This window comes from Parasteatoda tepidariorum, chromosome 9 (genome assembly GCF_982258835.1).
Source record: "Parasteatoda tepidariorum strain Cologne lab strain chromosome 9, Ptep-v5.0, whole genome shotgun sequence".
Taxonomy (NCBI): domain Eukaryota; kingdom Metazoa; phylum Arthropoda; class Arachnida; order Araneae; family Theridiidae; genus Parasteatoda; species Parasteatoda tepidariorum.
This window is the reverse complement of record NC_141763.1, coordinates 102,823,241-102,836,503: the sequence shown is the minus strand read 5'-3', so window position 1 is coordinate 102,836,503 and position 13,263 is coordinate 102,823,241. Positions and strand designations below refer to the sequence as shown.

General features: G+C 32.1%; 1 protein-coding gene across 11 annotated transcripts in view; it reads right to left on the bottom strand.

Annotated features, from left to right (window-relative positions):
- LOC107436973 (uncharacterized) overlaps positions 1 to 13,263 on the bottom strand; it is a 272,773-nt gene that overhangs the window by 129,365 nt on the left and 130,145 nt on the right. For all 11 annotated transcript variants that reach the window (XR_011637865.2, XR_011637864.2, XR_011637861.2 and 8 more), the window contains exons 5-7: positions 4,674 to 4,987; positions 3,435 to 3,963; positions 1,021 to 1,370 (exon numbers count right to left, since the gene is read on the bottom strand). Coding sequence is in view for 3 of the 11 variants with exons in the window: in XM_043041297.3 (XP_042897231.1) it covers positions 1,021 to 1,370; positions 3,435 to 3,963; positions 4,674 to 4,987 (1,193 nt within the window). In the remaining 8 variants the exon portion in view is untranslated. The remainder of the gene's footprint in view (positions 1 to 1,020; positions 1,371 to 3,434; positions 3,964 to 4,673; positions 4,988 to 13,263) is intronic.

The following is a 13,263-nucleotide window of genomic DNA, read 5'->3' as shown; positions in this document are numbered from 1 at the left end:
ATATATATATATATATATATATATATATATATATATATAAATATATATATACAAGGTCCGGCTATTAATTTCCAGGACTGACGTAACTGTAGGAGAACGACAAGCCGGAAGATGGCGCTAATCATTGCATATTGAAGAGTGTTTTCTTGCGCATGTGCAGTGCAATCGGCACCATACTGAAGTAAGTGGTTCTCATAGAAAGGCGCATTAAAACGTAGCTCTTAAATTCTTATTGTCGAAGTGAAAATGGAGCAGGAATAAACTTTAAATGTTGCTTCAAATTGGGCAAGACAGCTGCAGAAACCTACAAATGATTTAAAGAAGTTTACGGCGAGGAAGCATTATGTCGCTCCAGAATTTTTGAATGGTTTAAACGCTTTTGAGACAGCGCGAAAGCGTGGAAGATGATCCACACACAGGTTGGCCGCAGTCGTTACGCACGCCGGAAGAAATTGAAAAGGTTCGCTTCCACACATTGCGTTGCCTGTGAGGCGATTCTTAGCCCAGCATGGTGTCGTTGAAATGCAGCATCCACCATACTCTCCAGACCTAGCACCCGCAGACTGTTTCCTAAAAATTCTCTGAAGGGGACAAGATTTCAAGATGTCGAAGCCATCAAGAAGACTGTAACGTCACTATTAAAGAGCATTCCAAAAGAGGACTTTAAAACTTCGATCCGAAATTTGCACTGCCGAGCACAGACGTGCATTATGGCTGATGGGGGTTACTTCGAATAATATTAAATGGCTATGTGTTTAATTTTATTTTCTTCTGAGTTATTCCATGAGTCCTGGAAATTAATAGCCGGACCTTGTATATATATATATATATATATATATATATATATATATATATATATATATATATATATATATATATATATATATATATATATATATATATATATATATATATATATATATATATATATATATATATATATATATATATATATATATATATATATATATATATATATAATATAATATAATATAATATAATATAAATAAGCCTCCTAACCTTCCGCTGGGATTGGGACTGCTGCTGCTGCTGCATCGGAGCTCCACCAATGACGACTCCCGGTTGGTGCTGCACGAGAGATGTCTGTTGCATAACGTGTTGCTGTTGTTGTTGCTGTTGCATATCGTGCAACAAAACCTGCTGCTGTTGCTGCTGACTTTGGAGCTGCTGATGGCTTTGTAGTTGCTGCTGTTGTTGTTGTTGCATCTGCTGTTGAAGATGCGCTTGCTGTTGTAGTTGTTGCTGTTGCTGTGCTATCACCTGCTGTTGTTGTTGTATCATGAGCTGTTGCTGCTGAAGCTGGAACTGCTGTTGCACGAGATTCTGGTTCTGGTCCATCTCCGTGCCATCTTTGTGAGAAAAAAAACATATTTTACGATTTGCTTCTTTTTTCTTGTCTAAACACTTCACAATAGTGAACAATACTTATTAATAGTTACATTGATATCTGCGTAAAATCTCATCGTCCAACAAACTCGGTGCGAAATCTGCGAAATTTTCACGAAATCACTTTATGTCGTAACCAATGCTTATTTAATGGGAATTAAATTGTATATTTAATTGTATGGTAACCAATTCATATTTATTGGGAATTAACCAAAAAGTTAAAAAACATTTTCACGAAAAATTATGGAATTAGTGTTTTAGTACGTAAGATTAAAAAAATTGTGTCACAGTTTATTTGTAAAATTTTTTATTGATCCTCATCAATCAGCTTCCATTTTTTGGTTTTGACAGAAAATGGTCGTCAGGATTTTACACGAAAACAGTAAAATTTTATTTGTAGTTAGTAAAGATATGCAAATTCAATAAGCATTTTGCAAGGTTATTTTTCTTTTTATGGTATTAAGATGATCAAGTTGAAGGCTATTTTTACAGAGTAAAAATAATAAAAGTTAAGGCTATTTTTACGGAGTTAACATAATGTGAGATATTCAAGCTTTGTAGAGCAATACGTGGAGTGAACGTTGGAAATATTAGTACAATATTCATCAGTCAGGTTACGCAATGCGCAAAAAACAAAATGAGCCACCCTGCATAACTTTTGATTTAATGATCAGGCTTTCGCGTACTAGGGCTCCATCATAATGATTCACGGGGGTGATGACTTCAAATATGCTAATTAATTAGCGAAAACGATGTTTTAAGTAAACACAAAGAAGCCTTTTTTTTCTGAATAAGCATATCTTTCTTGACGGATTTGAATTTCTGAACTTTAATAAATGGTGGGGGGGGCTTAATCATAATCAGAAAAATATGGTCCTTATAATTTGATCAAGAGATCGGCTGAAAATTTGGACTACTTAATGCTAACTTTACTTTTCGTGCACTTCACTATATCTCGAGAAGTTTTTAAGCGAACCGTAGCAAATTGTAAAATTCGTTTATCTGAAGATTATCCGAAGACTTCATTCGCTTTTTCCATTTATCCATGCAAACATATTTTTTAATAATGATTTATTATTTTTTATTGTTTTGTTTAATAGTAGTCGACAAAATTTTAATTCTAAGGGTTATACATTTTTACATCTTTATCAAGAGTATAATTTCATGTGTAAAAAAGCAAAATTTAAGAAACTATTCGTCTCAGATACTATTTGACCGATTTCGTTCAAATTTTGTACTTAATTTAAGAAATTACATTCTTTTAAGCGATATAAAAATGTGTATTTTTTACCTTTCAATTTTTTACGACTATTATTAAAAAAAATACAAAATAATAAAAAAATTATAAAAAAATAATAAAAAAATCATTAAAAATTATTCTTATCCCCCAAAAAATTATTAATTAAAAATTGCGATTCACTTAAGGAAAATCTCGAGAAATGGCGAGATACGCAAAAAGCAACATTAATATGAAGGGGTTCAAACTTTCGACTGCTTTTCTGATTAAACTATTAGGACCCTATTCCGCTTATTGTGGTTACCCCTATATTTTTAAGGTCAGAAAACCACATCCATTTAAAAAAAAGTTATGTTTATTCTGAAAAAGTACACTTTTACGTTAGCATATCCTCCCCCCCCCCGGAATCATTAAGATTGAGTCTTATTAAAAGAAGATCAGATCATCAGATCAAAAGTTATTCAGGATGGTGCGTTTTTCTTCCCATTTTTGATCACTGCTTATCCTGGATTTTTTAGTCTTTTGCCCTGCTCATATTTTCATAAATTTATAGTTGACAGTAGAGAAAATATAGGAACCATTCTAGAAAAATTATTGCATACAAAAGGAGAGGGAAGTCATGACAAAACACTGTTAATGAACCATTTGCTATTAAAACCCTGAATGTTTATTTTGGTAAATTGCCAATGGCTGGACTTGTCAACATAATTAATCCACGTTATTAGTTTTGATGATACGTTGGAAATTACTTAAATCACGTATGCAGAACAGATTTAAAAGGAAGAATTACTTGGTATAATTGACGTTGGGGCCATTCCGCCACTACCAACTATGCCGCTCATTTGCTGTTGAGGAGCCGTTGTCGTAGTTGTAGCCACTAGACTCCGTTGCTGACCGTCGTCTAGCGTGGGCGTGGTAGCCAGACCGAGCGCCTTGTTGAAGTCGGCCAACATGCCCGATATCGTCCCGGAGGTGGCTCGTGGTATCGGCCTCAGCTGGTCAGCCTCCTGGCACTTCTCCATTAGTTCTTGCTCCGCAGCTTCAAGTGAAGGTGAGACATCCATGATGGGGGACAGATCAGTCCCTGGGGACCAGTCCTGCTGCTCACCCACCTTTTGACCCTTCTGTCCCTTCAGTTGTTGCTGCTGCTGTTGTTGCTTCTGCTGCTGTTGTTGCTGTTGCTGTTGTATTTGCATTTGTTGTTGTTGTTGGGTTGTCATCATCATTCCTGGAACCAAATCCATGGGCTTCGATTTCTGAGAATTCATTTGCATTGACAGTTGTTGTGGTCCTACTTGATTCACTTGCTGTTGTACCTGCTGTGAAAAGAAACACGTTCGTAAAAGAAAATTAGCGCCGTAGATCAGGTTTAAAACTAATGGAAGAAATTTCAAGAGTGGTGAAATAGTTATTTTCATTTTATTTTTAATTGAAAATTATACAAAAAACTAACAAGCTATTATGCAGTATTACTGGTGTATTTTTCAAATTTATGTTCACCTATTTCATAAATGTTTAAAGATAGGAAAAATATGCAAAGATACGTAAAAATTTGATTTGATAGAAAAGGAAATACCGTAAAGATTAATGGTGTACATGCATTGAAAATGATTTAATACCATTATTCCTAAATTTTATACTTGGATATCCTGGGGGTATTCTCCCAGGGTGGCCATAAAGCAACAAAAATGTAAAAATATTTAATTTTTATACGTTATTTTGCGAAATGTACTGGGCAGATAGGGATACTCAGAAAGTGTGTCACTCATTGAATACGTTTGAGAGCCTCTGACTTAAACGTAGTCAATTGCAGAAAACGGTATTTTGAAGAGGATTAAATGCATATATGTAAGCGTAATTCTTTTAAGAATTTGCACTCAAATCAACGGCAAATTTCAAGCGATTTTGCATTAAAATATCAAATGCATTTTGAAATTAACTTTTTAACTACCTCGAGAATTAAATACACTTTTAGTTAGAAAAATATCTAAGGATTTGTTGAGATAAAAAAAAATAGACCGCCACTTACTGCTTGTTGTAAATTCCATTGATTTTGTGGTTGCGATTGCAATGGCTGTCCTTGTTGCTGGGGCTGAGAATTGGGCCACATAGGCTGCTGTTGCTGCTGCAGCGTCTGGGACAGCGCCGTAAGAGGCACGGTCCTAGGGATGGTCCCACTACCCCTCCCCATGCCTCCACTCACTGCACTGCTCGGTATTAAGGAACCAGACACAAATCCTCCACCACTTGACGATGTGCCCAAAAGAGATACAGATTGCTGACCAGTGGTCAATGTTGTCATGGGTTGTTGTTGCTGCTGAGGCTGGAATGGCTGGCCCATACCTGCAGGAAATTCGAAATTAAGAGAAAAAAAATATTTAGCAATCGAACATATTTTGCCAGTTTGAAAAGTGCCCCTTAAAAAATCCGAAGTAATGCAAAAAGTTTAAACGAGGTGGATAGCTTTCAACTAAATAAGTCAGTGAAATTATAGTTTTTATTTCTAACTGAAACCACACACACACATAAAACAAAGGTATGCTGAAACAGAGATTATTTTGAACTTAAAGAAGATTTTCTCAAACATTAGAAAGAATTCAGGTTACTATTTTGAAGTAAAAATATGTTTAGAGGTGCCTCTTGGCAAAAATCGATTACTTTTGTGCTACGCCAGGTCAAAAACAAGGCGCTGAAAACAAAACATAATCAAACATAAAACTGGAACGAAATGTATTTCCTAACAAAATAAAACAACTCATTAACGTAAAAATGAAAAGTTATGTTATCTAAAGTGTGCAGTAGAAAAGTAAATATTGGTCTATCTTATTTACAGGGTTTTTTTTGTGGGTTGCCATAAATGAAACAACATTGCTCAACCTGTCGACTAACTTAGCGATAATCCAATAAGGGACGCCTCGAAATAAAGTTTAACTATTTTAGTCATTGCTTAGACGAGTTATGAAATAATGAGTTTGACGTCTTTTAATCAGGTAAGTCAAAGATATGATTGCTTCCAATCTAATAAAACTTTAGGCGCAGCTACAGTTATGACGAAGGTTATTTGTAGACCCTTGGGTTAAGCATTATGTTTAGTTTCAGTTTTGCTTAAAATAAATGTATAAGTTTCACTCATTATAGTATAAGGTTGAAATTCAAAAATATTTGGTGCACATATGTGAATTTCACAGAACTTTTTTTCGGTACTATTTGAATGTGAAAGTCTTCACGTCGAATGTTTTGTCATTTATAATAGCGAAAAGAATTCTGTTAAAGTCCCGGAATATTTGGGAAGCAGAAAATTTTCGGATTTCCATATGTAAATATTTTGAAGAGTCGCCTTATCTTAACGACTTTTTATCTTTGTTTTCTTTTTATTTTCTGCAGCCAATTTCCAAGACATCAGATGAATAATGATCAGTATCAAAATGTAAATAGGAGGCCTTTTTTATAGCAAAAACATTTTGTTTTGGAATGTACGGGAAAGTATTTTGAAATCTGAAAGCTCTTCGAAATCGAAGAAAAATTAATAAGTAATTCTAACCTGTACGATATCCTATGAAAGTCAAAATATTGATAACGTTGGAATATCTGAAGAAATTTATATTGGATAAAAAATGAATAAAAATTGCTAATTTATGGTAATTTTAAACAGAAGACTTTTGAATAAAAATAATAGGATTTTTAGATTCGAGAAGGAACATTTATTTCAAGTCTTGGTTTTTGCAATGCATTTTGTAATGCAATTACTAACTTTTTTGCAGCATCTTTCAAATATTTTAAGATTATAGTTTAGATTAACTAGAATCTTATTAAATTAAATAATAAGTAACTTATTACAGTCATTTCTTTTTAACTTACATTTTAAGTCATAGATTTTTTTTGTTGTAAGAAATGCATGAATTGCATTATGGGCTGATTTCTTGACTAATTATTCTGTTTAATAATTTTGTTTAATAAACAAAATATGTATTAATATTTTTTTATTAAATTAGAAGAGTTTTATGTAAGATATTTTTATTAAGTACTGACCATCCTTAATCTATATTTTTAGAAACCTAGTTAAAAATGAAGTAAAAAAATATGGACACGAGAAGTCGAAAAATAATATTTGAGTGAGGAATAAAAAAACAAAAGGCGGAACTGAAAACATCAAAACCTGTTTGATTGCACGAAAGAAAAAGGCGATTGTTAAAAATACTTTCAAGCTTCATCAAACAATCAAACTGGTTTTGATGTTTTTCATTCTGTTTTCCTCACCAGGGCTTCCATAAATTTTGATAGTGTTTTTGACTTTCGGTGAATATTAATTCGGTATACTAGTAGTAGGTAAAATTTTTTTAGTTCATTTTTGACAAACATTTTAAGAATCTGCTTTTTAAGTCGATGCTTAAAGGAGCCTCTTATAAATAAATGTATTTAGCATTGTATTTCATAACTTGATGAATTTCTGCACTGATTTAGAAGGGCTCAAACCATTATAATATATATAAATCCGATCATTAGATCAGAAGATCCAGAAGGATTTGGAATTTAAATAATTGTAAAAGTATAAGATTTGAGTGAGATAATTATTTACAAAATACTTAAACATCACAAATGTTAATCAAAAGTTGACAGGCAATGCATTTTATTTTAGTTAATCTTTGCATTCAACTATGTATGTAATTAATTAGCAACATCAGATTTTCCGCCAAATGAAGTGAAGTTGTGCCAAAGTAGGGAGATATTCTGGCAACTTTTATAAATGGTTGATCTCACTAACTCCATTTTACCAACAAAGGATGTAGCGAGTGGGAACATTTGGTTGTCATGGTAACCATTTATCGTAACGAGTTAAAGTATACGATGAACATCTTCTTTAAAGGTTCTTTTTTGTTCCCTATCATCAGACGAGATGAAAAAATATCACTCCAAATACGGTTCAACCGGACGTTATAGAAAAATACTCAATAAAGAAAAGAAAAAAAGTTGTGTGGTAATGAAAGTAAAGGCGAAAAGAGAGAGAATATCGCTTCAATATAAATAAGAAATAAAATAAATAAGATTTTGATGTTTTTTCACGATGGATACTTGGAAAACTTTTAGCAATTTAAAATAGTGCATAAAAAGTTTTGGCCATCTAAAGTTTTACTGAAAAACTTGTAATTAGATGTCAAATATGTGTTAGCACCTTTTTTTTAAATGAAAGGTTTGGGAATATACAGTGATAATGTCTTATTTACATTCTATATCTTAGAAAAGTTTCCATATAAGTACTTAAAAAGTTTCTAGAATTTCGAATTGTTCACAGGACAATACATTTAAACATCTTATTTTCTGAATGAAAATTGAGATTTTTTTTTTTCATTATCAAAAACGTTTTTAAAATTTCCATCTAAAAGAATTCATAATGTGGCTTGTTATTATAGTGTCCTAAGACTTTTTTTAAGTAGATTAGATGTATCCTTTATTTAGTAAGTAAATGTTTGATTTGTTACAGCAGGAAACCATCAAAATTGTTTTCATAACTTTTATGATGCATTTTGACTGGCTATATGGTTTATTAAGTAAAAGAAAAACGACCATTTTTTAATAAAATAGCTCACTCATTAAAAGTTATTCTATTTTTTTATTCAGTAAGGAAAATTTTTAATGATATTAAGTTTAGTTCTATTATGTGCAATTAAAATAAGCCTTGTGTGATATAATTAATATGTAATACATAAATAATAAATAAGTATAATTTAAATTATATTTATGGGTAAACAAAATAGAATCTTTAATCATCAGAAGTTATTAAATTTTTTTTGCCGATCTCACGCTTAGAACAAAATTTGATTTATACTATAATTCATTTTGCAAAGTACCCTCTTAAAAAAACTCATCACTCCACAAAAATTTATCTCATTTATCCAAATAATATTTTTATGCGAGTACTTAAAAAAAAGCTCCCCCCCCCCTTTAATATAAATCTTTATTTTTTATCATAAATTCCTGGACTGCTGTTCGACCGGTGCCATCACGTGACGTATATCGGGGCAAAATCGTTTCCAAGACGACGAAGCGTAATCAATTAGCAATGACACGGGTTACTCGCTCTCTCTTTTACGTGTTGTGCACTGAAGTAAAGTGGGGGGGGGGGAGAGAATTCATGGGCCTTTGCCCAAGAATGAATGTTGGGGTTAAGCCTATCAGTCAGGAGATAGTCTTAGAGAGAGCATTTCTGAAAAAGCATGTCAAACATTAAAGTGTATCGTCTGCAACGATATCTTCCTTCATTTGTATAATTACTTAACTCATTTTATAATTTAACTTATTTAACTAAAGTATTTGCTTTAATTTTACTATTTCTTTATTGTCTCTTTTTATACTTAAGATAGAGTGATAAAAAATGGGCCGGGATAGCCTGGTAGGCAGGGCGCTGGACTTCCGTTCGTGAGAACGGGAGTTCGAATCCAACCGGCCGAAGACTCCCTGTGTAGTAAATGATGACTGATGCACATTAAAATTTGTCGGGGGTCATGAAGTTCCCTTAACAAGTCGGTATCTATGGGGGCACTGAATTGGAGATGGATCTTCCTCTGGTTCAGGTCAAAATTACGATCTGTGGATGAATGGGTAATCCCAATAAACGGGTGTGACGTATGGTGTGGCAGAAGTCGGCGCCACTGTAAAACGAAAACAATCTCGCCCCTTGCCTTAATCGCTTAGGACAACGACAACAGCGATAAGATTAAATGGGCTTCTAGTTCTGACCTGTTTTTGGTAAACACCTGATTGGGGAAGATTTATTGATCCCCTTAAAATTCCCTGTTCATTTTCCGGGATTTTATTATAACCTTTGAATAGCTGTTTTGAAAGGTCACGGGTGGGTAATAGTCATTGATGACTCCTTTTTAAATAAATTATTAAATAAAATGATAAATATTTACTAAAAGTTATTTTTAGCACAGAACTATCTTTGAATAAGCAAATTCTATAAGTGTGTGCAAACATTTTTCAATTCGTTTAAAAAGTTCTCGAGATATGGCGAAATACACTAAATTAAAATTAACATTAAGGAGTCCAAACTTTGGACCGCTTTCTTGAAAAAAAAATGTGGGGACCACGTTGGCACCAGATTGCTGCTATTCACTCTATTTTGGAGGTCAGAAATCCGAATCCGCTGAAAAAAAAATGTATATTTATTTTGCGCTTCATTTCGTAACCTAAAATATCGTCTCCGCTTATTAACAAGCCTATTTGAGGTCAATCCCTTGAACCATTCAGATTGAGTCCTAGAACGTGAAGATCCCATCCTCAGATCAAAAGTTATTCTGGGTGGTCCGTTTCTTTTTGGCGCACTGTACATTCTTGATAAATTCCACTATTCTGTTCTTAAATTGATTGAGTAAACTTTCTAACATAATTTTAATTTGTACAAATACCTGAAAATGATCTTGAAAAAAAGTTGTTATACTTTTTTTTTTAATTAAGAGACACACAAACTTTTCGCGGGATCGTTTCCAAAATCTTTAATACCCTCCCCCCCCCCATTGATGACCCACTAATAACTATTTGGTTGTTGCTCAATCACCAGTGATTTTTAAGCTCACTCATAAAAAAATAACTTCTAATGCAGTATGAGTATAACAAAAAGATATTTTATAAGCAGTTTCTTTCTCGTACGAAACGTTGAACACTATGAGAACATCTCAATCAAGAAGAATGAGAGAGGTACTAAATGAAAAAAGCGTCCTCCTATTTCAAGAAAATTTATCATTCATTTTGAGTAAGAATAATGTCTGTAGATCCTATTCTTTTCTTAGTGTTCAACCGCAGATTTTCTGGTAGCATTACAAAGCTCTCCTTCCTTAAAATCTGAACTAGATCACTCGATTTCATCAATGACTCCATTTCCCTAATAGTGTGGGTTTTAATGTCCAACAACTAGCATGAAACTCGGTCAATGAGAAATTGTCAGTAGATTTTAATTCCTAATTTCGCTTACTGAGATTTTATATAAAAACAAAAAATCAACATGCACTCTTTTAGTAAATACTCAATACGATTTCGTGAACGTTTTAACTGGATACAAAAAGAGTTGAAAGCGATCGATTGAAGTATGATCAGTTGGCAAGTATGTTAGGCGACGTCAGCTCAGACATCTTTATACCAAACATGTACCTATTAGAATTGAAACATTGAATTTTTTAAATGAATCTTAAAGATTTTTTTTCCATAAACACACGTACAATTTATTCAGAGCTTGCGAAATATAATTTTAATTTATCAAAAAGAAAAAAAATGATTCAATGCTCATTGATTCATTGTGTTGAAATACTTTAACTTTTTCTATATTGCTAAATTTTCCATTTAGGGAATTCCATCTTAGTATAAAAGTAGTATATAAGTAAAAATTAAATTTTTCCACAGGCATTTTTATAGATATGAATAAATTTTTATGTATTACTATTTGGTACTAAGATATTCCAGGAATGGAAACATATTTTAAAAATATTTTTCAACAAGCATAGTAAACAATTTCATAGCCTTATGTGATCATTATTGATCTGATAAAAACCAATAATAATCATTATTTGATTGCATAGGATTATTTGATTGAATAAGTATCATTAAAAAACGATACTTATTAAGAAAAAAAAATATTATAAATCAGGAAAATCCTTTTTTGCTATGAAAGATGAACCGAAGATCTCACAAAAAACAACTTCGCATCTAAAAAAAATAATAATAATTCCAATGATTTCAATGGCAAAGTCGTACCAGAACATTACTTGAATATATACAAAACAAACATCTAAGGATTTATTATCACTGAAAAAATTAGTTTTTCCCCCTTTCTCTACCAGGAGGGATTGGAATTAAGCGTCCCACAATTTTGAGACCAACTGCATAATATTGCAATGAGCTCAACATTGCACATGGCCCACATTTACTTCGCATATTAACTGGTACTTATCGTTTTGAAGATGGGCGAGTTTCGAATCTCCAGGTTAATTGAACCGACCCCAGTTCTACACATAGTTCTAAAACCAATGAGCCTCCAACATTCTTGGCTATTAAGTCGTTAAGGCTCAGTGGATAGAGTGTTCCAATGAAGTGAATAAGGTTCGAATCCCAGTGATGGCTGATTGATACGAATTCCGCATCTGGCTTGCACCAACAAAAGTGTTGACGTAAAATATCCTGAGTAGTACACTTGCCGTGAGGCTAACCGTGGAGTGTTTTCACAACTTTAAGTAAATGTTCCATCGAAGAGTCCTCCGCGAAGGCAAATTCTTCCCAATACGTGATCCAGGAGTTCCCTTGTCTTCTGGATTGGTTTCAAAATTACAAGGTTACGGAGTTGAACATTAGTAGTCGTAAACTCAAAACATTAAGTCGGCTGTTCAACGACGGTTATAAAATAAAATATTCAGAGAAATACAAAATAGAAAAATTTTCATTTGTGAAAAAAAAAGGAAAAAAAAATATGATAGGCCATGAAAAATAATAAAGTGCTTTTTCGATTTTTGAAAAAAGAAAGATAACATTTCCTCTACTGAGGATATGTTAAAAATTATATGTGAATCAAACAATCGTGAACCAATAGCTAAAAAATGTGCCGATATAAATAAATGTCTAAGAATATTCCAAATGTTGTCGAACTCTTAAATTAATATTAACTCTAAGCATCATGTGAAAAATGCTTTTGAATTTAATAGTTTATGCCAATTAATAAATATAAAGGATAGTTCGCCATTAATTAGGCACTAATCACAATAATACTTTAAAATGTTAAACTAATATTACTTTGTGAGATAAAGAGCCATTTTTTAATCAGGTAACATATTGATTTAAAAAAAAGTAAAATGGCTTTGTTCCTTTTCAAACTACTTTCAAGAAAACCATTATTTTTAATATTCATTTTATATCTCGAATTCAATTTATTAATTAGTATTTATTAAACTTAAATTTTTAGGATGATTGAGATGTTTAATTTAAGATGTTTCCAGAGAAATCTTACAAATATATCTTTCCACTAAAACTTTAAATCAGTATGCTGAGTAAAAAAAGTTTATGTACAAATTATTAAATTTCAAATATTCCAATTTAAAGTAGTTAGTTTTCTTTATTATTTTATTAAACCAAATTTAAACTCAACATTGGGTCAGTTGATCGATACGGTGAGAGCTCCAAGCTGTTCGAAAATATAATAATTTGATAAATTTAAACGGTTTTCATCTTACCGACAGCATTTTTTGTCACTTTTGAGCAAAACAAAAATTCCTTTTTTCATCAACATAAAACATGCATTTAGAAATTGAGATAATGATTAGTGCATTTTAAGAATAATGATCAAATCATTTCAGGTGCAATGCTCCCCAAGTAAAAATAGTTTGCATTTTATTATTATTCGGGATTTTAACTTTTATTTAATGAAGTTTAATTTTCTGAAACTAATGTTTTAAATATGAATAAAAAATTATTATTAAATAAATAATAATGACTTAACGTAAAGACTATTAATTGAATCAATCGAAAACTCAACCGTTAAACGATACATTTTTTAAAGTTGAAGAAATTTGGTGCTGGGTTCAAAAGCTTGAGTCCAGGAACTTTCCCATTTTATTAAATATCATTAACTATTCAATGTA